Source organism: Capricornis sumatraensis, chromosome 21, assembly GCF_032405125.1.
Source record: "Capricornis sumatraensis isolate serow.1 chromosome 21, serow.2, whole genome shotgun sequence".
NCBI classification, from domain to species: domain Eukaryota; kingdom Metazoa; phylum Chordata; class Mammalia; order Artiodactyla; family Bovidae; genus Capricornis; species Capricornis sumatraensis.
The window spans coordinates 24,915,188-24,940,510 of NC_091089.1; the positions used below are offsets into that span (position 1 = coordinate 24,915,188).

General features: G+C 42.1%; 1 protein-coding gene across 19 annotated transcripts in view; it reads right to left on the bottom strand.

Annotated features, from left to right (window-relative positions):
* DTNA (dystrobrevin alpha) overlaps positions 1-25,323 on the bottom strand; it is a 149,420-nt gene that overhangs the window by 24,349 nt on the left and 99,748 nt on the right. For 13 of the 19 annotated variants that reach the window (XM_068993515.1, XM_068993529.1, XM_068993520.1 and 10 more), the window contains 4 exons: positions 19,477-19,564; positions 16,581-16,678; positions 10,876-10,989; positions 1,787-1,883 (listed from right to left, as the gene is read on the bottom strand). In XM_068993515.1, coding sequence (XP_068849616.1) covers positions 1,787-1,883; positions 10,876-10,989; positions 16,581-16,678; positions 19,477-19,564 — 397 coding nt within the window. Of the gene's footprint in view, positions 1-1,786; positions 1,884-10,875; positions 10,990-16,580; positions 16,700-19,476; positions 19,565-25,323 lie in introns of all 19 variants that reach the window. The other 6 variants (XM_068993521.1, XM_068993518.1, XM_068993523.1 and 3 more) reach the window with 3 other exon arrangements.

Sequence of the window (25,323 nt, forward strand, 5' to 3'; positions counted from 1 at the left end):
CTTTAGGTGTTTGAAACTATGGACCTGTCTCTTTCCTCCATGTATCCAGTCATCTTTCAACATGATTTCTCTCTTTATCCTGCAACTGGTACATCCTGATGGAATAGAATACACTCAGGCTAAAGTGATGCCGAGATGACTGGTGGTAAATAGACTCCTCTCCCATTAGTGACAGAAGCATAGAAATAGAACCAAAGGGCTGTTTTCAGTTCCCTGTCATTCGGTGACGGGAAAGATGGGACAGGCCCACTTTATTTGGTATATTTGGGGGAAAAAAACCAGAAAGAGCTGTCTGGATCATCAAACGAGATAATAGGGCAGAAACAGCAAGAGGTTATTGATTATCTGGTCCTGTCTTAACATGGGCTTCCCTGCTGGCTCAGATGGTAAAGAATCTGCCTGCACTGCAGGAGACACAGGTTTGATCCCGGTTCAGGAAGATCCCCTGGAGAAGGGAATGGCAACCCACCCCAGCATTTTTGCCTGGAGAATTCCATGGACAGAGGATAGATAGTACAACAAAAACTGAATTTTATACTTTATATGTCTGATACAATGAAAAGTAAATTTTGTTCAGTAAAGATAAAGCATTTCCGATACTGATGGCAGGAAAGGTCGACTACAGGAATAAAGAATAAAGAAAAGAAAAGAAAAAAAAAGTGTTACATTTACATCAGTGCCTGGGAGACAGCAGGTTTCAACAAATATCTGTTAACTGTTCTTTAAGTTTTGAAATTAAAAAATAAATACATAAAAGAAATAAAGGAAGGGAGAGAGAAAAAAAAGTAAGAAAGAGAAAGGGAAGGAAAAGAAGGGAAAGGAAAGGGAAGAAAGAAAGAAAAGGAAAGAAAGGAAAAAATACAGAAACAATAAATGATGGGGTGTCAGGGATGTAAGGGAGCCATAAATTGAAAGATAGGACACCTTGTCTTGCAAGTGAGCTGTCCCAGAGACTTTGTGTTGCTCTAAGATAAGCTTTAGTTCCTGCCTTTGGCATGTCACTGGCTCATGCTTGTTTACATCAGGCAGGACGACCACAGACCAGTGAAATGTCCATGGGAGCCATCAGGGACATGCGGCCATACGAGTCTACTTTTGAGTTGAAATGCAACTTTGTGCACCCTGACGAAGGGACTAAGATTTATGAAAGAGAGAATGCCAGTTCCCAATGAGAATTATTATTATAACACTCTGCATACCATCTTATTACATGCTCCACTTGTAGAAAAGTGAAGGAGATATTCCCATTTACGGTTTGCATTCGAAACCCAGAGAAATTATGTGACTTGCTGCTAAAGCCACACAGATTTGATAACATTTACTGAAATGAGAAAAGTTACTCCTCTTAATAAAACTATAATCACCAAAATTATTTTAATGTCTGTGTCTTCATTTTCTGAATTAGATATGAGCTTCTGTTCAGTTTAGTCAGAACTGCTGAAAGCTATGAAATGTAAAATATTTTTGAATAAATTCAGTTTTAGTAATATTACTTTCAAGGACAAAAGGAAATGGAAATGAGCCAACTGGAAATAACTTATGCCATGAAGGTCCTCAGTAGTCAGATAAGAGTGAGCCCTACAATTGATGTTATCATTTGGTGTGTCTAAGAAAAGATACTAAAACTGAGTTTGAAACCACTTTTTGGGGGAGGAAATCACATTTATTGTAATTGGAAAAACCATTGCACATTAGGTGCAAATTTTAAAATTTATTTTATTATTATTATTTTTTTTACAAATGCCATAGTCGTAGGTCTAGGAAATAGCTATGTGAAGCATCTTACCTTTAGTAGTTTCATGAGACCTTCTAACTGGACCATTAGCTCTCTCCGGCTCTCCTGGAGGGCAGACATTCTCTGCTCCAGCTCGTCCTTGCGCTGTCTAAGGAAGAAGTAGTCGTTGTTGTTAGAAACAGCACTCAACCCACTGAGCTAATCACATTTCCCAGTCTTGGAGCAGTGGTGGACCACTAGAAAAAGGGCAACTCTGGGTCTCTGACATGGTTACCTGGCAGGGAAATGTCAAATGAATGAACAATTATAGCTTGTTAGTCATTTAGTCGTGTGTGACTCTTCCGGACCCCACGGACTGTAGCCTGCCAGGCTCCTCTGTCCTTGGAACTCTCCAGGCAAGAATGCTGGAGTGGGTAGCCATTCCTTTCTCCAGAGAACCTTCCTGACCCAGGGACTGTACCCGAGTCTCTTGGAGAAGGAAATGGCAACCCACTCCAGTGTTCTTGCCTGGAGAATTCCATGGACAGAGGAGCCTGATGGACTACAGTCCATGGGTCCCTAAGAGTCACACATGACTTAGCGACTATTGCTCACTCCTGCATTGCAAGCAGATTCTTTACCTTTTGAGATACCAGAGCAGCCAGTGCATGCAAGCAGATTCCTTACCTTTTGAGATACCAGAGCAGCCAGGTGTATGTTTATTTGTTAAAAGTCACAGTAAAACAAAATTAAAATCCTACTGAATATTTACCCTCATCTATCCTGAATTAACCATTTAATAAAATATTTTCTGAATGCTTATTATGTCATGGGCTCTGTGCTGTGCCACTGGGTCCTCAGATAACAAACAAAACCCAAACAGCCACTGAAAAAGGCCAAACCCACAGATCCTCCAAGGCCAAGGACCCTCGTAAATCTCACAGAAAATACTGATTACTTTAGTGTCTGGAAATCAGATTCAGAAAAGTAAATTTTTCATTTTTAAGAATTGTTCAATTCTTAGTATGCAATGTGGTGCCTTTCAGAGGAGAACTTTTCCTTGTACATAGTTTTATAGTCGATCTAAATTTTCTGGTTTGGGTTTGGCTGCTTAAAGTGAAGTCAGAAAAAAGGAGTTCCTATACAACTGTTGTAATAATCTACAAGATTTGTGTTTGCTTAACTTTGTTTTGCAAAACTTCTATCAGCTGTCAACAAGAATGAAAACCAGGAAGGACACAAATACTAATGATTCACATTTCTGAAGTATATTTTCCCAATCTATTTCAATCTCTTATTTCATGACTGTTAGTGAAAAAATGATATATACAATTTATTCCTTGCCCCAAGGGCTTCTAATTCTGAAATACCGGAAATTGTATTTTTAAAAATGGATGGATGCCTTAACCATACATGTGTTAATGTATGAATGGACATGTCTAGCCTCAATGACACAGGCATAATATTAAGTGGAGCTTATAGCAGGGATTCTGAAATGAGAAATGAACAACATAAAACTGTCGCACTGGGTTAGGTCAGTGACTCATCCCGTTGAAAGATATTTTGTGGGAGGACAGGTGATGGATATAAATGAGACATTTCTAATTTGCTTTCATATAGGCTTTCTCTATAATGATTTATGAATTTGAAATTTATAAACATGTCACTTTTAAAATATTTTATATTTTTGGCTTTTATTGCTACTTAAAGTTTATTTTGAGAGCAATCCTTCTGTTGATTTTGTTTACAACTGCCCCTTTTCTGAATCTTGAGGATAAGGAACACCATAATTTTATAGACCTTAATGGTATCCTATTTTAGTCTTCTGTCTTGCTGGTCTGTAGAATTCTAATTCTGAAAAAGTCTTGCCCAACTCAACAGTATTCTTCAGCGACAACTCCATTAGCTGTTTTTTCCTTTGACCTTGTCGGCATGTGGTGTTCCAGCTACATCCTCGGTAGGGCTAGGCAGAAGGTAGATAATGCTTCTGATTTATTTCCAGTTCTCTTCTAGATGCCGTTTTGTAATTTTTGGCCTTTTGAGAGCTAAAGGCCAAAAGCACTTTGAGAGGAAGGTTAAAGCAAACTCTTCAAATTATAGATAAGAAATATTGAAAGAAGCATCTAAAAACAATCAGAAAAAATTAACTTAGAGTAATGTATAATTAATCAACATTGAAATAGTCTTATTTGTATTTATCTTAAGTAGCACTCTTTCAAAACATGACATTTACTCTTTCGTGCGTCGGATTGAAGAAGAAAAAAATTTTTATTTAATAATGCCTTCTCTGTAAGTGTTTACACCAATGGTTACCAAATGTGGGTTTGATAACAGAAATGAGGTGCAGCCTCCAGTGTTCCAAGGAAAACTGAGAAGACCTGGACTAAATAGTGATTTATTTTCTTAGAGCTAAACAGATTTATCTCTAAAAGAATGCTTTTTATTCTGATATTCTGTCAGATTATTTTTAATTTTTTTTGTGTTAAAACCTACTTTCTTTAGGAGAGTGTTGGGATAATAGGCAAAAATTTTAATATGAACTGTATATTGCTTAGTTGCTCAGTTGTATCCGACTCTTTGGACTGTATGACCCCATGGAATGTAGCCCACCAGGCACCTCTGTCCATGGAGATTCTCCAGGCAAGAATACTGGAGTGGGTTGCCATACCCTCTTCCAGGGAATCTTCCTAGCCCAGAGACTGAACCCAGGTCTCCCACATGGCAAGTGGATTCTTTACCATCTGAGCCCACCAGGGAAGGCTGAACTGTATATTAATAATAGATAATCATAATAAATATCAATATTAACTTTTCTGAGTTTGATGATGATACCATAGTTATAGAAGAAAATGTCTTTCTTTCTTCTTAGAAAATATATAATAAGTATTTAGGGGTAAAGCGTTTTGATGTCTACAGTTTACGCTCAAATGGCTCATCAAAAGTGTGTGTGTAGTTTACATATGTAAACATATATAGGGAGATAGAGAAGAGTGTGACAAAGTGTTTGCAATCTCTAGGTGAAGCATAGAAGGGAACCTTAACGTGATATTCTTAACACTCTTCTGTAGGTGTAAATTGTTTTTCAAAATAAAAAGTTAAAAAATACACTGCATTCATGAAACATGCTAACAGGTGATGGTAGTTCAAAGATGTCATGATAGGGACTTTCCTGGTGGTCCAGTGATTAAGAATCTGGCAGCCAATGCAAGGGACACGACTTTGATCCCTGGTCCAGGAAGATCCCACCTGCCATGGAGCAACTAAGCCTTGCACCACAACTACTGGGCCTATGCTCTAGAGCCTGTGGTCTGCCACAAGAGAAACCACTGCAACGAGAAGCCCGTGCACCACAACCAAGGGTAGCCCTTGCTTGCTGCAAACATAGAAGCTTGTGTGCTGCAACCAGTACCGCCCAAACAAAGCTGTTATATGGTGAAACACAAAGTTCTTAACTCTGTGTTGTTTCCCCCCACCAAAATAAATAAGTAAATAAATAAATAAAATTAAGCTGGTCTAATGAAATTCAAGTCTGGAAACCATAGACCTGCATCAGAGATTATAATTCCACAAAAAAGTCTCTTTATATTAATAAGTGTTCTCAAAGAATAATCTCATATACCTTAAAAAGAATGCAACTTTGGGGTATATAATATGCTTGTTTTTTTAGACAAGAGATAAATATGAACATTTATAATTGTTTTTATTCCCATCTGTAGTGTGAAGTTGCTTCACAGTTTAATAGTTTCTTCTTTATAGAAGATGGTATTATCTTTGCAAATACAATTCTTTAGCTGTCTCTTAATGGTTTTGCAGTGGGAAGGCTCACTAGATCACCTTGCAAACTTTCCCTCAGATTTCCCCATCCAATATGGGAAGGAAAGACCTGGGGAACCACATGGAATGCTGCAGGCCTTTCTCAGCTTCATCTGTGTCTCTTGATTGCCTGTATTCTAAAAATTAATATTAGGGTAAGACCTTTGACTCATGTGAATCTGACTTGCCAAGCTAATCCACTGTGTTAACTCAACATGTAACTCTTATCCTCCAGTGGCTTCCTGTTGCGGGATTGATAGCAATTTCCTCAAGATGGTCTGCAAGGCCACACAGCATCACAGTCTACTCCCATCTACATCTACAGCTCCAGCTCTACTATGCACCTGTTTGCTCACTGCATTCTAGGTCAACAAAGCTTTCAGTTCTAAAAAAGATACCAGATTTGTTCTTGCTATTTGGTGTTTGTACATATAGCATCTGCTAAGTCGCTTCAGTCGTGTCCGACTCTGTGTGATCCCACAGATGGCAGCCCACCAGGCTCCCCCATCCCTGGGATTCTCCAGGCAAGAACACTGGAGTGGGTTGCCATTTCCTTCTCCAATGCATGAAAGTGAAAAGTGAAAGTGAAGGTGCTCAGTCATGTCTGACTCTTTGCAACCCCATGGACTGCAGCCCACCAGGCTCCTCCACCCATGGGATTTTTCCAGGCAAGAGTACTGGAGTGGGCTGCCATTGCATCTATTTACCGGTAAACCCTTTCATCAGCTATTTCCAGCTCCCTCCACTGTCCATAATCCCCATTCCCCATGTATTTATCTTTCATGCTTCAACTCAAACAATCCTTCTTCATGGTAACTTCTGACTGATGTAGCAGCTTTGATAATTGTCTTTTTTTTTAAAAGGAAGATTCCTTATAGAACTTCTCACAGTTAATAATCACACTGTTATTTGTGTAACTATTTGATTTATGTCATTTTCCTACTTGACCACAAATTCTATGAGACCAGGAACAATATCCTTTTCAACTTAGTTCTGGGCACACAGCATTTTAGAAATATTTGTTAAATTGAACTAACTGAATAACCAAATGATAGCAGTGTATATTGTCCAGAGGCTGGGGATCAAGTAAGTGTTTATTATAATAGTCTAGGCAGGAGATAATTAAGACCCAAGGAAAGGAGAAGCTTCCCAGGTGACACTAGTGGTAAAGAACCCCCCTGCCAATGCAGGAGACTTAAGAGATGGGGGTTCGATCCCTGGGTCAGGAAGATTCCCTGGAGGAGGGCATGGCAACCCACTCCAGTATTCTTGCCAGAAGAATCTCATGGACAGAGGAGCCTAATGGGCTACAATCCATAGGATCGCAAAGAGTCGGACACGACTGAGAATGCACGTATGCAAGGAAAGGAGAGAGAATCTACCTGTGATGCTCACTGTGCAGGATTTTGGGCAAGTTATTTCACTTCTGTGAACCTCAGTTTCTTTACAGAAAGACTATAGTAGTAAGGGGCTTCCCTGGTGGCTCAGATGTTAAGGAATCTGCCTGCAATGTGGGAGACCCAGGTTTGATCCTTGGGTCAGGAAAACCCCCTGGAGGAGGAAATGGCAACCCACTCCAGTATTCTTGCCTGGTGGATCCCATGGACAGAGGAGGGCTGGGGGGCTACAGTCTGTGGGGTCTCAAAGAGTCAGACATGACTGAGGGACTAACCCTTTTCTTTCCCTATAATAGTAATGGCCATTCCCCCAGGTCTTTTACAGCAACTGTATGAAAGTGTGACGGTGTTAGGTACAGCTTAGTGCATAGGAAGCATCTATGAAATGCCTGTCCTATAATGCTACTCAGTTGCCAGATCTGGGTTGTAAACTTGGCTTTCAGCTTTGTCATGTCACATAAGGGAAATGCGATCATTTAGAAAGGTTGTGGTGCCCTTAAGATAAAAATAAACTATGTGTTCATGAAAAGCAAAGCACTGATCTTGCTGCCCTCATTTCCCTGGTAAAGAAATTTCTCCTGATGGCTTCTCAATAAGAGGCCCAGAAAAGCTATATTAGGTGGAGGAGACCTCTGTCAAAGCTACAAAAAGGAGCTCCTTTGGCAGCTTCACATGGTCACCCCTCAGTGTGAACTCAAGGCCAAAGTAATAATAGCAAGAGGTCACTGTTTTGGAACTCTTGAAAAGTATGAAATGACTAAATGATGAAACATCCAGAGCAGGGTTTCTGGGTATTTGTGAAACTTCCAAATTGTTAACGTGCTTAGCACAGTATAAGTGGTTCATCAATATCCAGAGAAATATCCTTCAAGGGAGGGTACTTATTCCAGGCAGAAGAAATGTGGAGAATATGGAATGCCTGCTAAGTTGCTCAAGTTGAGTCCGACTCTTTTGTGGCCCCTTGCACTGTAGCCTGCCAAGCTCCTCTGTCCATGGGATTTCCCAGGCAGGGATACTGGGGTGGGTTGCCATTTCCTCCTCCAGGGAATTTCTGGACCCAGGGATCGAACCCAGGTCTTCTGTGTCTTCTGCATTGGCAGGCAGATTCTTTACTGCTGAGCCACCTGGGAAGCCCGGCACACAAATATGCATGCACGCATGCATGCCAAGTTGCTTCAGTTGTGTCCAACTCTTTGTGACCCTGTGAACTGTAGCTCACCAGGCTCCTCTGTCCATGGGATTCTCCAGGCAAGAATACTGTGCCCTCCTCCACAGAATCTTCCCGACCCAGGGCTTGAACTTGCATCTCCTACATTGACTGGTGGTTTTTTTCTTTTTTTAACCACCTGGGAAAGCTGGAGAATATGGAGGCAGGCAAGCAAATCAGATCAGATGTAGGTGTTTCAGGTCTCAAGCCAGATGTGTGGGCCACCCTCTGATGGTGATGGCCAAAACTCTAGAAGTTCCCCACAGAGCCAGACTCCTTAGTTTGGCTTTAAACCCAGCTAGGGTCATAAGAGGGGTTCCCAGGTAGTGCTAGTGGTAAAGAATACGCCTGCCAATGGAGGAGATGTAAGAGACACAAATTTGATCCCTGGGTTGGTACAATCCTGTGGAGGTGGGCATGGCAACCTACTCCAGTATTCTTGCCTGGCCAATGCCCATGGACAGAGGAGCCTGGCAGGCTATGGTCCATAGGGATGCAAAGAGTCAGACATGACTGAAACGACTTAGTATGCACGCACATACTAGACTCAACTTTCTTTACTTGTGAGTCTGAAGGGCCGACATAATCCTATTTGGGAAAATATGCTACTTTCAAGCAGTGATTTACTTTCATAAGCCCTTGAGGAGGAGGAGGATGTAAAACATTCTTTTCCTTTTCATTTTCATCCCTTCTGGGTGATGGTGTAGCAGAATATGCAAGAACTGCTAAAACATCTCTCTGAAAGTAGGACCAGAAATCACATATATTAAAAAGGAAGACTTTATATTTCTTGCATTAAATTATCTTGTTCTTCTAAAGTATGATGTGATCTCTGCATATCCAGAAGCCTCTACAAGCTGCAAGCTCTACACATCTCCTTTCCATAACTCAGGCCTTTGGTGGGTCTCCCCCTCCAGTCAAGTGTATGAGCCTGGGGAGACTGGATCCCACTTGAGAGGCAGGGCCTGCTTCCTGGCCAGGTGTGCTGAGTGCTCAGATGTGAATATGTCCATAGAGCTAGGTTAGAGTGGAGCCCCTAGAAAGATCCATATAATCAACCGGGACTTGGTAAAACACAAATACAGCCATACAGAATGTGCTAAATTTAGTCTCCTTGTAAGGAGGAAGTTAACGTGTTAGTCGCTCAGTTGGGTCTGACTCTGTGTGGCTCCATGGACTGTAGCCCACCAGGCTCCTCTATCCATAAGTTTCCCATGCAAGAATATTGGAGTGGGTTGCCATTTCCTTCTCCAGGGGTTCTTCCTGACCCAGGGATTGAACCCAGGTCTCCTATATTGTAGGCAGATTCTTTACCATCTGAGCCATCAGACTAAGCAAGTGGCGCTCTAATGCTGACAAGGGGCGCTCTAATTTCTGAGCAGATGCATCTGTTCTTATTATAAAAAGTTAATAAGAGTTAGTTGCCTTGGAGTTAGATATACCTGAAAGACACTTGGCATCCAAACTGAAAGATGGAAAGAATGTTATACTTGCTGACTATGACTGCCTTGTGAAATATGACATTTCCACTAGGGAGTATCTTTGGGTTATGTTTGCATCGTTTTCCATTCAGACAGGTTTGGGTCAGTGCCATATTCAAGGCATGTTGGTAAGTCTGAAGCAGAGCCCCTGGTCTGACTCCTTTTGCACAAGCTCACAGTCCTGTTCCATGCCCGGCTGCTCTCTACAGTCTGAGGCTGAGAAGTACCCTGAAATTCAGGGGTGGAACCAAATGACCTTCTTCGGTCCTTTCCAAGAATATTTCATGATGACCGACTAGGTAACATTAGGCCTTTAAATTCATTTGCAGAACAAGAAGGTGTGAGGATCTGTATAGAAAAATCTTAGGGACCAAGAGTTGGAGAGAATTTATGGGTCACAGATAAATTTCTTAATTTAAAAAGTGATGATTATTTAGTTCTTTACAAGTTTGTTTTGTTGATCACTTTATCATAAACATATTGTTGATAGTGCAAATAACTAAAAAGAGTTGAGTTCAAATATTTTTTCCAGTAAGACAGACATAGAGATCAAACTAGCGGTTACCAGAGGGGAGAGAAAAGTGGGGGATGGGAGATACAGGGCTAGGCATTAAGAGGTACAAACTATTATGTATAAAATAACCCACAAGGATATATTGTACAACATGGGGAATATAGCCAATAGTTTATAAAAACCATAAATGAAGTATGGGGTTTTCCTGGTGACTCAGGTGGTAAAGAAGCCACCTGCAATGCAGGAGACCCAGGTTAGATCCCTGGGTTGGGAAGATCCCCTGCAGAAGGGAATGGCTATCCACTCCAGTATTCCTGCCTGGAGAATTCCATGAACAAAGGAGCCTGGAGGGCTACAATCCATGGGGTCACAGAGTCTGATGTGACTGAGCAACTAAGCACACACAGAACAACTTCCATAATATCATACTTACATAATAACTGACATCAACTATACTGTAATTAAAAAACAGAATGCACTATAAAAATTTTTTTTTCTAGTGAAACATTTGGTTTTGGATCTGAAGAACACCGTGTCCTTTTCTCTGTGTCAAAGAAAAAAGTAAAATGTAAATAGCTTCTTTTCCCAGACCCCCAAATCTCAGCAATTAGATGTGTGCTATAAAAATAAAAGCAAACAGACACTGGCAGCTACGGAGGTTGACGACCATTTTCTGGTGGACACTGTCAGCTGGTATGGACGATCTCAAACACTGCCCTTCCTGAGATGCCCCGAGCTCCTTTTCTTACCTGAGGAGCCGCAGCTCTGCCAGCAGAGTGGGGTTCTGCTGCGCCTTCTCCGGCGTGGGCTGAGAAGCTTGTTCGTGCTCTAGCCGCAGCCTCTGGATCTCCTGTAGGATTTCTCTTGGGAGAGAGGAGAAAGGAGAGAAACCCGGTCAGTCAACTTCCAGGACGTCTAGGATCTAACATGTGAGCTGATCAGGGTCACCAGAGCAAAGAAAGAAGGGGTTGTCCTATGTGTTGGAGCAAAACCTATCCTCATGAACTGACGGTGTTTATGAGGTGTTGTCTGTAGCTAAGTTGTGTTAGGGGACTGTTGACTGAAACTGTCTGCATTGGTCAGGCACGGTGATAACAGTTGTGTCTGATGATAACTGCTTGCTTGAGCTGTCTCACAACAGAGGTTCAAATAAGGAACATGCTGTGCTGCTGCCGCCAAAAACTAACTGGGAGAACCTGGGAGGGAGGAGATGACCAACCTCCCAGAATCCTTTGCACCAGAATCCATCTTGGCCGAGAGCTGTGCTTACCACCAGGAAGGACCCTGAGTGTTAGTCGCTCAGTCATGTCCGATTCTTTGCGACTCCCTGGACTGTAGCCCCCCAGGCTCCTCTGTCCATGGAATTCTCCAGGCAAGAATCCTGGAGTGGGTGGCCATACCCTTCTCCAAGGAAGGACCCTGAGTCAGACCAGATATGGGCCAAGCAAGATGACTGGGCAGAGACAACCTGGAAACTGACCCTGATTACCATAAAACCTGAGACTGTGAATCAGGAGGCAGAGCAGTTCTCCTGTGTTCCTGTGCGCTGCTCGTCCCCTGGGGCATCCTTCCCAACGAAGTCTTTTGCTTTGTCAGCACGTGTGTCTCCTTGGACAATGCATTTCCCAGTGTTAGACAAGAGCCCACTCTCAGGCCCTGCAAGGGGTCCCTCTCCCTGCAACAGTTGAGTGCTGTGGATGAGGGACACTGCCTTCATCTCCAGTACATCCTAGGAACCAGGAAGGTCTGCTTGTGTCATTGGAACCTTCAAGCTGCTTGTTCTCCCCAGGACCTAATCTCTCTAGTCAGTAATATAATGCTGCGGTAAAGTCTTCAACTTTGCAAAGTGCACTGCTTAAGAGATGAAAATGAATCTTCCTCTTATTTATGATCTCAGTCTGACACCTTAAACTACCTGCAGATACCAAGTAAGAGATGCTTGGAAGGAAAATAAGGATAAATGGCATTCATTTTATGAAACTAAATAACCTCATTCTCACACCAGGAGTGAAATTCTTCTCACTGAATTTATCCGGAAAGCCCCCAGTTAGGCAAAATTCTTTCTCTTTGCTTAACATTTTCAACCGTAACAATGGATCTCAATCAGGGTAGCCTTAAGAAGGAAAGTGCTTTTAAAAGGATTCACTGTAATTGAGTCAGTGACCCAAGAGTGCTACTGGTGTGACCTCGGTCAGGGGTGAGACGTGTCTGTCTATTATTAATGTTGGGGTCTGTTCTGCCTTGCGTTGGGGTGAACGTTAGGCCAGCCATAAAGGATAGGTGACTGATGCAAAGCAAATTATCCCTAAGTGAGTTAGATGCTATTAGGCAAGGTTACAAGTCATGGATTCTTGGGGGAGGGGTCAGCCTCCTATCCAGTAAAATGCAGAAGAGCCAGTAAGACAGAACAAAGCACCGAGAATAAGAATGGAAGGTGAACTTGGCGAGCAAGGGGGCTGGGTGACTTTCCATCTGAAAGGCTGATTTACAATATCCTGCGCCACAAACACGCCAGCATCAAGAAGCTAATTACGAGTGAGTCACTGTCCCTCTCATGGATATGGACCATAATTCAGTGGTTTTCAACTCTTTTTTTGCTCCCCCTTGGTGTTTCAAGGTGGAAATTTTTCTTTCAAAGGAAACTTCCATGGAAACCCAGCATATCAGACAGTTAAGAAGAAACTTCTCTGGTTAAAGAAGGGGAATGCCTTGCACCGCTGGCTCTTCTTCCTTCCTTTTTGTGCGTACAGTTGCTTCAGTTGTGTCTGACTCTGTGTTATCCTATGGACTGCAGCCTGCCAGGCTCCACTGTCCCTAGGATTCTCCAGGCAAGAAGACTGGAGTGGCGGCCATGCCCTCCTCCAGGGGATCTTTCCGACCCAGGGATCAAACTGGCATCTCTTTCAACTCCTGCACTGGCACGTGGGTTCTTTACCACTAGCACCACCTGGGATGCCCCTTCTTCCTCTTCATGCACCCCTACAGGGCCCTCGGGGTCCCAGAGAGCTCAGCCTGAACATCAGTGAACTGAGATTTCCACGTTCCTCAGGGCTAACATCCTGACATTCTGTGACTTCCACTTTTTCTCCTTGTTGATTCTGAGGACAGAACCATGACAGAACCATTTTGCCCCAAAGAAGGAAAATAGGGAAGCAGCTCTAGCAGAAAAGAGCATAATGATAAGCTAGGCAAGGAGCACGAAGTGCTTAGACTACACCTGGGAACTGTGCTGTCTTCTTGTATGTGTGTGTGCGCTCAGGCCTAAGTATTCATTGTCTTCTTTAGTCTTATTTAATCCTCCTAACAGTTCTATTAGGAACTGTTCTATATACAGGGACTGCTATTACCTGTTTCATGAATAAGGGAATCAAAGCATAGACTAGTTACAACTCTTGTCCAAGTTTAATATCTAGGTGTCAGTGGTCATTTGAACTCAGGTTGGTGTGCCCCAAACCTCATATATATCAGACTCCTTTAGTCTCCATTACTTGGTCTGACAGGTGTAGCCTAGGCAGGCTGTGACTTGCTGCTGCTGCTGCTGCTGCTAAGTCACTTCAGTCATGTCCGACTCTGTGTGACCCCATAGACGGCAGCGCACCAGGCTCCGCCGTCCCTGGGATTCTCCAGGCAAGAACACTGGAGTGGATTGCCATTTCCTTCTCCAGTGCATGAAAGTGAAAAGTGAAAGTGAAGTCTCTCAGTCGTGTCCGACTCTTTGTGACCCCATGGACTGCAGCCCACCAGGCTCCTCCGTCCATGGGATTTTTCCAGGCAAGAGTACTGGAGTGCGGTGCCATTGCCTTCTCCGAGGCTGTGACTTAGACAATGTAATTTGAAGAGTCTTGCTACTCCTAATACTAACTCCAACTGGCTCCTCTAAGTATGCGGTAAGGAAGCATTTTTTTCTAAAGATCACTGCTGAAACATCCATGAACTACCTAGGGTAGTCACAAAGTCAAGCATGCAATTCTATAGTCCCTTGAAGCCCAGAGATCTGATTACTGGTTTAACTGTCACTTTGGAGACCATGGGATCCCTGGGTGATTTCCATGGTACAGGAACTGTGACCTGGATAAGCTTCTGGGACACGGTTCTGGTGTCATCCGTGGTGTTGAGGCTGATGGCTTAGAGAGATGAGTTCGGGATGCTCTTTAGGCATGGGGTGGGGAAGGAACCCAGGGACAGCATGAAGGTCTCTTCCTGCCATCTTTTCTCATTCCCATTCCTCTATTCTCTCTCTGGTCCTTCAGAAAGAGCCATCCCCAAATGCCCTAGAACTAAGCAGCAGGAGTGGTAGCATGGCACACCCATGAATATGGGGCCTCTTGCTGATTCTGGAATCCCACGTGGAGGTACATATTCCTGGGTTATTTCCTTAAAGGAAGTCCTGATTTTCCCCTCGAGTCTCTTCCCAGGTGGCTCTCGTGGTAAAGAACCCACCTGCCAATGCAGAAGAGACATGGGTTTGTCCCTGGGTAGGGAAGATTCCCCTGGAGGAGGAAATGGCAACCTGCTCCAGTACTCTTGCCTGGAGAATCCCATGGACAGAGGAGCCTACGGTCCACAGGGCTGCAGAGTCAGACAGGACTGAAGCAACTTAGCACACATGGATGACATCCCCATGCTGAGTGGAAGCAGAGAACTGGAAGGGAGAATAAATGCTTTGGAAAGGTAGAAGAGTAGGTCAAAATGGCTACCAAGATTAGCTATTTGTGTGCTTGTAAATTTTCACTTTAGTCTTTTTTTTAAGAATATGAAAATGTCCTGAATTTTTACCTTCCTTTTAACTTTTTTCTGTAGAACTTCAAAGAATAGCTTGACCATTTATCCCAAGATTTTCAGGTCAGACTCTACAGGCATGTAACAATGATCACAACTCTCTCCTTTACCAGTTTGATCTCAGAAGCCACCTCAGTGTTAAAAGATGAGATTAAACATTAAGACATTTTGGTGCTGCTCTGAGAAATACAGAAGGTACAAGTTGTTTTTGTGTGAGGCTTACTCAGCCCTGAGTTTAAGATCTGACTCAGCAGTTTATTACTTTCTTACTCAGTATTTATTTGCTGAGCTTCTACAGTGTTTCAGTGTACCAGGCATGGTTCTGGAACCCAGGGGCCATTTGTCATGGACTCAGTTCTCAAAGAAATCCATATCTGTCAGACGAGACAGAGAATAAGAAGGAAACAGACACTTGAATGCATTTTTTTTCAGAGAGAGATAGGCACGCATGTGTGTGCACATGTGTGCATGCACACACACACACACACACAGGGATGTAATAGAGAGTGGTTCCTGGAGTAGGAGGTATTAGAGAGGTGACCTTAAAGGAGATGCCATTTGAGCTGAGACCTGAGCGGTGAGGAAGAGCGATCTCTGCAGAGACCCTGAGGAAGAGCTCTGTAAGCTAGGAGAACAGCCAGTACTTGAAAGGCTGCAAAGAAAGAAAGAAGCAGGAGTGTAATGAGTGAGGTGGGCAGTGGCTGGAAAGGGAGGCAGGAATCAGGTCAGGTTGGACCTGAAGACTGCGGTCAGAGGGGTGGGTTTTATTCACAGTGTAACGGAAAAATCACCAGAGGTTTTGAACAAGAAATAACATGATATGATTTATATATTATAAAGCGACAGGTTGCGCTGGGTGGGAATGGAGGAGATGAAGCGCCTGGTTTTGGGGAACTCTCACGGAGCAGACGGTGAGTCAATCTGTGTTAATAAAGAGGAAAACCTCCTGATGGATGGGGCATGGAAATGTTGGGCTTGAATGAGTGGGTGATGGTGGTGTCCCCAGATGCCCCCTTAGCCTGCGATCCTCACAGGGCCCTTCCTGGCGAGACTTCTACTTGTCTCTGGGTGATTAAGATACTTAGTCTTTAGCACCCAGGGGGGCCCTTCTGCCTTAGGCAGCTCCTTAACAAAAATAAGTATCTCAGAAAAAGGGAAATGATACTATCTAGGGACATTACATTAATTGTATTGACATCTCAGAGTGTATATATATATATATATATATATATATATTTGGTTTTTTCCCTCATGAAGTTTCTGATGATCTAAAATTTAAAGATTAGTTTTTCAGAAGCAGCTTCACTGACTCTAGATAACTTCCCTTATATTTATATGCCTGAAGTGAAGTGAAGTGAAGTGAAGTGAAGTGAAGTGAAGTGAAGTGGCTCAGTCATGTCCGACTCTTTATGACCCATGGACTGTAGCCCACCAAGCTCCTCCGTCCATGGGATTCTCCTGGCAAGAATACTGGAGTAGGTTGCCATTTCCTTCTCCAGGGGATCTTCCCGACCCAGGGATCGAACCAAGGTCTCCCACATTGCAGGCAGACGCTTTAACCTCTGCACCACCAGGGAAGCCAGGGTGAAAAAACCCTGGACAGTTAAAAGCATGACTATAGGTTACTAATGAGCATGCACTCTGATCATAAAAGCCAGTCTGTCTAAAGTCTTACCTGTTCTTGTTCTCTAGTTCTGCAATCAGCTGCCTTTGTTGCTTGTTTGCATCAATGGTGAAGGAGATGTCAGGGGCGCTCCTCTGCTGAGTTGGCTGCTGAAAAATACGTGGTTTACACTATTTAGTATCTGGCAGGGGAATCTATGTGTGTTTGAAAAGACAGGAGTCATGAGATATGCACACGAAAGAGACAACCATTTTTATCAAAACAAAAAAAGCAAAACACATAAAATTAAACGGCCGTTCCTCTCCTAAAGACCAGCTTTTGGGGAGGTCTGGAGCACATTTATGGGATGGAAAGCATAAAAGAATTCTTTTGCAGGCAAATACACAAAACGTGGGAAAAACTGGTTCCAAATTTCTGATACTGGGGAGCGAGTTCATTCTTGCCATGCTGTTCCCAGTACAGCTATTTTTTTCAGTAAAGGGCTTTCCTGGTGGCTCAGATGGTAAAGAATCCATCTGCAATGCTGGAGACCTGAGTTCAATCCTTGGGTCTGGAAGATCCCCTGGAGAAGGGAATGGCTACCTACTTCAGTAAATGAATCACTGCTGAGGTATATTTCTCTAGAATTACTGTTCAACCACTGTAATATATAATTTAAAAATGTATAGTTTTAAAGTGAAAGTGAAAGTTGCTCAGTCGTGTCCTACTTTTAGTGACCCTGTGGACTATACAGTCCATGGAATTCTCCAGCCCAAGGATACTGGAGGGGGTAGCCTATCCCTTCTCTAGCAGATCTTCCCCACCCAGGAATCAAACCAAGGTCTCCTGCATTGCAGGAAGATTCTTTACCAACTGAGCTATCAGGGAAGGCTATAGTTTTAAAGTCAGAGTTATTATGACTTTTCTTCTCTTCTTCTTTTGGTCAAAATACTTCCAGCATTTCTTCACTCATATATGCAGTTTTATGTTGATGGGTTGCAACCAGCTTTAACAACTGATGTATATGCAGTCACCACTTTCTCCCTTCTTCTATAATCACATATATTGATATAGAAGAATATGATTATATAAGAATTATATACATGGCTATATATGATTAGATATCATATATATGATTTTATAACAATAGATATGTATATATAGCTCATATACTGTATTTAACTGTGCTGTCCTGTGCTGTGCTTTGTCGCTCAGTCGTGTCCGGCTCTTTGTGACCCCATGGCTGTAGCCCACCAGGTTCCTCTGTTCATGTGAATTCTCCAGGCAAGAGTACTGGAGTGGGTTGTCATGTCCTCCATCAGGGGATCTTCCCAACCCAGGGATTGAACCCAGGTCTCCTGCATTGCAGGCGGATTCTTTACCATCTGAACCACCAGAGAAGCCCAAGAATACTGGAGGGGGTAGCCTATCCCTTCTCCAGGGGATCTTCCTGACCAAAAATCGAATCAGGGTCTCCTGCATTGCAGGCAAATTCTTAGCCAGCTGAGCTACCAGGGATGCTGTGTGTATATGCGTATGTGTATTTAGTGAAGAGATGATTTGATATCGTTTTATAGAAAAAGGGTCAGGACTTCCCTTGTGGTGCAGTGGTTAGGAATTCACCTGCCAATGCAGAGAACACAGATTCGATTCCCGTTTGGGAAGATTCCACATGCTAGAGGGCAACAAAGCCCAGGAACCACAACTACTGAAGCCGGCAAGCCCTACAGCCCAGGCTCCACCCACAAAAAAGAAGCCATGCAGTGAGAAGCCTGCACGCTGCAACTAGAGGAAGCCTGTCTGGAACAGTGATGAAGACCCAGAACAATCAGTCAATAAACAACAGGGTCAGATTATGTAGATTTCCCTGTGCTTTCTTTGCTCTACAATACATTATAAAAATTCCCCCCAATTTTTAAAGCAAATTAAAGAAAATCACAACTAATCTTTCTAAAACAGAATGTCAAGCTTTAAAAAAATAGCACCCATTGTCTAAGCCCAAAGACATGGAGGAACGCTGCCTGAATTTTAATTTCAGAAAACTAACTGTAGGGAAAGGTTTAAACTTGGTGAAGCTCTGGCTTTCATAAAGTCTTTCTATCACTTTTTAATTTAGCATTTCTTTTAACAAAAATACAATTTGTATTGCTATGGAAGAATTGTGAGGTCCTATATTTTATATTTGAAATGGTCTTCTATAGCTAAGTCTGGCCTTTGCACCTTTGACATGTGATGAAGGTTTTTTTTTTAAAATTTTATAACATCATTTTCTCTTTCTTGTACATATTTTGTATACATTTTGTGTTCTGTGCTCAGTTGCTTGCTGCTGCTGCTGCTAAGTTGCTTCAGTCGTGTCCGACTCTGTGCAACCCTATGGACAGCAGCCCACCAGGCTCCTCTGTCCATGGAATTCTCTAGGCAAGAATACCGGAGTGGGTTGCCATTTCCTTCTCAGTTGCTTAGTTGTGGTCAACTCTTTGCGACCCTGTGGACGGTAGTCCACTAAGTTCCTCTGTCCATGGAATTTCCCAGGCAAGAATACTGGAGTGGGGTGCCATTTCCTGCTCCTGGAGATCTTCCCGACCCAGGGATTGAAAGCCATGTCTTCTATGTCTCCTGCACTGGCGGGTGGGTTTTTATACCACGGCACCACTTGCATACTGATAAAACCAGAAATTTATCTTAGCCAGTTGTGGATTTGAATCATTGCTTGCTCTTTTTATTTATTGATTAGACATTATCCAGAGAAATCAGGAATTGGGCTGATTCAGCACTGTTGTAACAGAATCCCTCAAGCTCTGATTCACGCTAGACCAGAATGATAGCTGAAAAGTGAAAAATCAAAGCAGCAGAAGCCAGATTGTTTTTAGGTCTTGCAGATGGCTCAGTAGCAACCACTTGGCTCTGCTGTTGTGGCACCAGCAACAGGACCACAGTCAATGCGACATCTCTCACGCAGACTACTTACAGACGAAGTGGACTCTGCCGCCAGTCTGGCCGCGTATCTGGCGATCAGCCGGTGCTCTTCATCAAGCCGGTTGGAGCTCTCAAGCATACTGTTGAGGACAGAGCAAGAGGGAACCTGTTAGGCAACTGAGAAAGACAGACATGTTCAAACTACCACCCAGGGAAGGGGGAGGGGTTTGCTATTTCAATTTTTCAGTGCAAAAAATTTGAAAGCCAAAACAAAGTCCTGTTAGATGATTAATATCAGACTCAGATTCCTGAAAAAGTGAAAGTGTTAGTCACTCAGTCATGTCCGACTCTTTGCAACCCCATGGACTGTAGCCTGCCAGGCTCCTCTGTCCATGGGATTGTCCAGGCAAGAATACTGGAGTGGGTTGCCATGTCCTGCTCCAGGGGATCTTCCCAACCCAGGGACTGAACCCGTGTCTCTTATGTCTCCTGCATTGCAGGCAAATTCTTTATCATCCAAACCACCAGGAAGCCCTGACATGATCTAATATGTGGCCAGGAAGGTCAATCTTGACTTACTAAGAAAGCTCCAAGGAGCAGTGACTTTTCTGATCAACATTTCTAATGAAAGAATACTTTCTCTTTGAGTTGTATTGCTTTTAATCATTTTATTTATTACCCAAGTAACATGTACTCCTTGGGAAACTGATGTGTTAGACAATAAGAAAGCAAGAAGGAAAAAGAAACTGACTGTGGTCGGGTCCCAGTGATCCCCACCTCCTGACAGTCGCACTCCTGTGTGTAACCCTCTCTGTTTACAATGGACAGGACTTACGGACTTGCTTCTAGTGAATGGCATGTGGCAGAAGTAACGGAAGGTAACTTCCAAGACTAGGTTATAAAAAGACCCTGACTTCCATCTTGGGCGTGTTTTTTTTTCTTCTGTCTCTTGAGCTCTTTTGGGTTGCCTGCCCTGTCGGAAGCTGGAAGCCAGGTCATAGGCTGCTCTGTGCAAAGTCCCAGGTGAGGAGGAACTGGTAGAGCCTGTAGATGAGGCTCCAAAGTAGAGCCTTTAGGTGAGACCACAGCCCATTGAACAGTTTGATATACACCCCTGGTCCTCAGCCACAGACACCTCGGCCATACGTGGATTCCTGACCCACTGTCTTTGTTGTTTTAAGCTGCTAAGCTTTGGGGTAATTTCTTATACAGTAGTACATGATGAATATAATTTCTCATCTACAATATTACTACCCAGGTAACTTGCTATTTTATATTTACTTCCAGAGAAGTAGAATTATATTAATAGTAATGGCTTCTAATGGTGTGAATCATTTAGTGTCTCCTGTAAATTTATGAAAATTCTTCCTACTAGGATAAGATTCGTCTGACCCTTAAAAACCTCTTAAAAACTGCAGGACTTCCCTGGCACTTAAGATTCTGTGCTTCCAAGGTAAGGGGTGTAGGTTAGATCTGTGGTTGGGGAACTAAGATCTCACATACCTCATGGGGTGCAGCCAAAAATAAAAGAAGGAAAGAAATTAAAAAAAAAACACTAAAGCAAATAGAAGCATTATCAACTCTCCCAGAGAGCTGATATTTCAGAAAGCCCTTCACTTAAGACTAAGTTTTGGGTGTTAATAAAATTTTTGTTTGTTTGTTTGTGAAACATACCAGTAACACTAATCCTGTTAGTAGACTAGTTAGCCGATTAGTTTGGTTTATCAGTTATTATGGTGAGTATCAGGTCAGGAACAAGATTAGAAACCAGTTTCCTCTCAACCCCCAAATATACTTATATTCTCCTCCACTGGCTCTTACATTTAAGCTTGTTCCTTAAAAAGATTAAACCTCATGATTATACATTAAAAATGACACACTTCTACACCAACATTAAGGTTATAAGAATTACTCACCAATTTATGGAATTTATGGATTCACATAACGTAACGTACATTTATATTATTTATGTGTACATTTATATATACAGTAAACATGCAACATAGTCTTTTAACCTTTGTTCTAAAGTGAGAAGATGAGTGAAACTCAGCATATTAGCTATGTCACTTCCAAATAGCTCTTCTTGGTTCAGCAGAATACATTAGTGTAAGCTTTTTTTCCCAGTCATTTGGAAGATATTCCTGTCTCTACTATCTCTGCTTTGTCTACGTTTCTCACATAAGTAAACTATATCTATTCTTATTCTGAATGCTTCCACTAGACTATGCCCTTTTCTCTAAGTTGCCATTTCCTACTTAGGATATTCCTGAATTTCTCCATTTACCAAATTATTTCTCCATCATCAGAGAAATAGTCTTCTATTTCCTGCTGCCCAAATGAGATAATGCATGGAAAAAGCATCAAGCTAATATGATTCCAGTGCTGTGCTAAGTCGCTTCAGTCATGTCCAACTCTTAGCGACCCCATAGACTGTAGCCCTCCAGGTTCCCCTGTCTATGGGACTCTCCAGGCAAGAATACTGAAGTGGGTTGCTGTGCCCTTCTCCAGGGGATCTTCCTGACCCAGGGATCAAAATATGATGCCTAGAATACATTAAATGCTCAAAAATATTAGTTAATATAATTTTATTGTTATTTTGCCTCTGAAATAATCTGTTCAGATTCACTAATGATTCTTGTCTCCTTCAAAATGTCACATACCATCCAACAACCATCTAGAGCGGGGTTTCTCAGACTTTAGTGTGTATACATATCATGGAGGGATCTTGTGAAAATTCAGTCTCTGATTCTAGAGTGTGGGTGGTGGGATAGGATGGGATCACAGAACCTGCATTTCCAGCAAGCTCTGAAGATATGTTAATATGCATTTTGAATAGCAAGGACCTAGAAGATCTTGAAAATAAAATGGAAAAGTTAAACATGTGAAATGAGCCCTAAATGTAAACTGTATAAAAGAGACCATTTTTCATATCCATACAGCATGGTGATATTTTACAAATATTTCCTTAAGATAGATATTCTTAGATGCAGGGCTCACCTATGTGTAGTACTATTCCCAGTGGACTGAGGTTTCAATCAGCATACAAATTCAGACTTGGAATAAGAAACTATTTTACTAGCCAAAGGCTGAATTAGTTCTGGACAATGGATATTTTAAAACGGATGTTTAAAACAGATGCTTTATAATACATGTCTGCACTTTGCAGTAGTTAAATATAACAGCTGAATTTCTTGCTACAGTTTTAATAAGAAAGTGAAAGTTATGCTGTCCTTACTTTAAAATAAAACTGCCCCACAAAGAAACAATTCAATTTGATTTTTAATGCATTTATCATTTTCTGGTTGATATATTAGAGACCATGTGTCTAATTCAACACAGTTTATGTAGACAAGGCCCACTGCTCTAAGCTTGGGACAACGATTTATCTGACTGCCTGAAAGTGACTTTGTCAAAAACATGTGTGAGTGTTTTGATAAATAAATAATAAAAAAACCTTGATAAAGGAAAAAAAAAAACCTCATGATAAAAGTCCCTTTTATCATGAATGACCAGAAGGTATAAGTAATATGAAGTTTACATGAAAGGAGCCTCCTGGGAATGTAAGAGGTGAATGTGTGGGATCTTGTCTAGTAAGCTATAACTCATACTTCCCTGCCCCTTCTTCCCCAGCACCGAGTGAATGAGGGGTGAAATGAAGGATTGCCCCTTTGTGCACGCACGATTTACGCGCCCACAGGTGCAATTTCCGTATGTTCACATTATACAAGGGTGAATGAAGCATTCCCCTAATAAATTCCATTATTTCAAGACTTTGGTTACAAAGAGTCGAAAGTAAATGACCATTAATCCCTAAATCATTAAAGAAATACCAATCCCAACATCATCTCCATCCTTGCCTATTCATTTCCAGATTTTATAATCTTGCTACAGGACCATGATGAATTAAAAAGAGGCTGGTGTGTAGACTTCAGTTCAGAGTGGGGAAATCTATTATTTTGTAAGTCCTCCACTTTCGACCTTAAATACATGGCCAGCGTCTGTTGCTGTGATTTCAAAATGGCATCTGGGAAACTTGAGTGGCAGGGCTCGGGCTTCCTAAATTATGATGTAGTAGCGATTTCTGGGAACTCAATGTTCATTCACATTTCTCTGGTATCTCTACAGGCCTGTTTCCCTGGTGGCCCACAGTTTAGGACTTCACACTGTCACTGCTGAGGGCTCAGGTTCATTCAATCCCTGGTTGAGGATCTAAAATTTTACAAGACATGCAGCAAAAACAACAACAAAAAAAGAAAATCAGAATAAATGTAAAAAAATGTATTTGTCTACACTTGGGTCATGAAAAGATTCACCTATGTTAACAAAACAAAACAAATAATCAGGTGATCCAAAGGGCACCAGAAATACGTCTACATTTTTCCTTAGTATTTTTTTCCATTTGTCAGAATGGTGACATAAACTTTATCACTAGAGATTACTTTTTATGGTCATTAAGTGTGACTGCTCTTTTATTAAAATGCAAATAGCTATTAGGAAGATTACTGTCTGAGAAGGCATTACTAGTTATTACTTAAGAGGAGGATGACTTTTGCCTTATCTTTCACAGTCGGTTAAGAGCAAAAAGCCATAGGAATCTTCTTCCCTAGTGGCTCAGATGGTAAAGAACCTGCCTGCAATGCAGGAGACCTGGATTTGATCCCTAGGTTGGGAAGATTCCCTGGAGAAGGGGATGGCTACCCACTTTAGTATTCTTGCCTGGAGAATTCCATGGACAGAGAAGCCTGGTGGGCTATGGGGTTTCCAGTCCATGGGGTTGGAAAGAGTTGGACATGACTGAGTGACTAACACACACACACACACACACACACACACACACACCAGGGGAGGATGACTTTTCCTTTTCTTTCACAGTTGGTTGAGAGCAAAATGCCATAGGAATCTTCATGGATGCTAATAATAATGATAATAATAACTTACAATATGAAAGCCTTCTCTTTAGGGGTACCTTCAAACTCCTTTATCAAGACCCTGACTTTGATAACCCACTGTGTTATAATCGTCCACCAAGGCTATGCCTTCGACTCTACACACTCTCAATTCTTCCATTTCCTTCAATTCCAGCTGCCCCTGATGTGGCCCAGGCCACTGTCCTCTTATCCTGAATGAGCGTAAAGTCCTCTCAAAATTTACTCTGATTTGAGTTACTCTTTCTTCCAATTCATTTTCTGTCCTAGAGTCACTGATCTTTCAAAAGTGAGGTTGGTTGAAGCATTCCTATACAGAACATTCTTTAATAGGTTCTCATTGTTCAAACTCCTAAGAAGACTTTTAAGGTCCTGTACAGTCTAGCTTCATCTTTTACCCGCATGGCTTTACCATGCTTAAGCTCAAATGCACCATATTCTCTCTGCTCTAATCAATCTCTCTGCCTCTTCCATCCACTTCCTCTTGGCTAGTTTCTCTTCATTATGGTATTGACTTTGACTGCCACTTTCCGCTCTTTTGTCCAACCTCCAAATTCAGATCCATTGCTTCTTATATATTCCACAGCACTTTGCACTGCACTGCTCTTATTATAACTGTTATCACTTTGCATTTTATAATAATTGCCTTTTTCATTTGCCTTCATCCTTAACTAAATTGTAACTTCTCTGACACCAGAATGGTTCAATCTTTTCACCCTTGGACCTCGAGTGTTTAGCACAGTGCTTGAAACAGGAACTACCCGAGAATCAGTTGGACAAAAGAACAAATAGAGGTTAGTTCATTTAGGATTGCAACGCCATGGTCTTTGGCCCCCCTCTTTTGAATCCTGTTTCGCTCTATATACATCCTCAACACCTTGAAAAAATCAGAAGAAAACAGATGAAATACTGTGTTTTAACACTAGCCATGCCATCTAAAATCAAACTAACTGTTTATATTTGGCAGAGTTAAA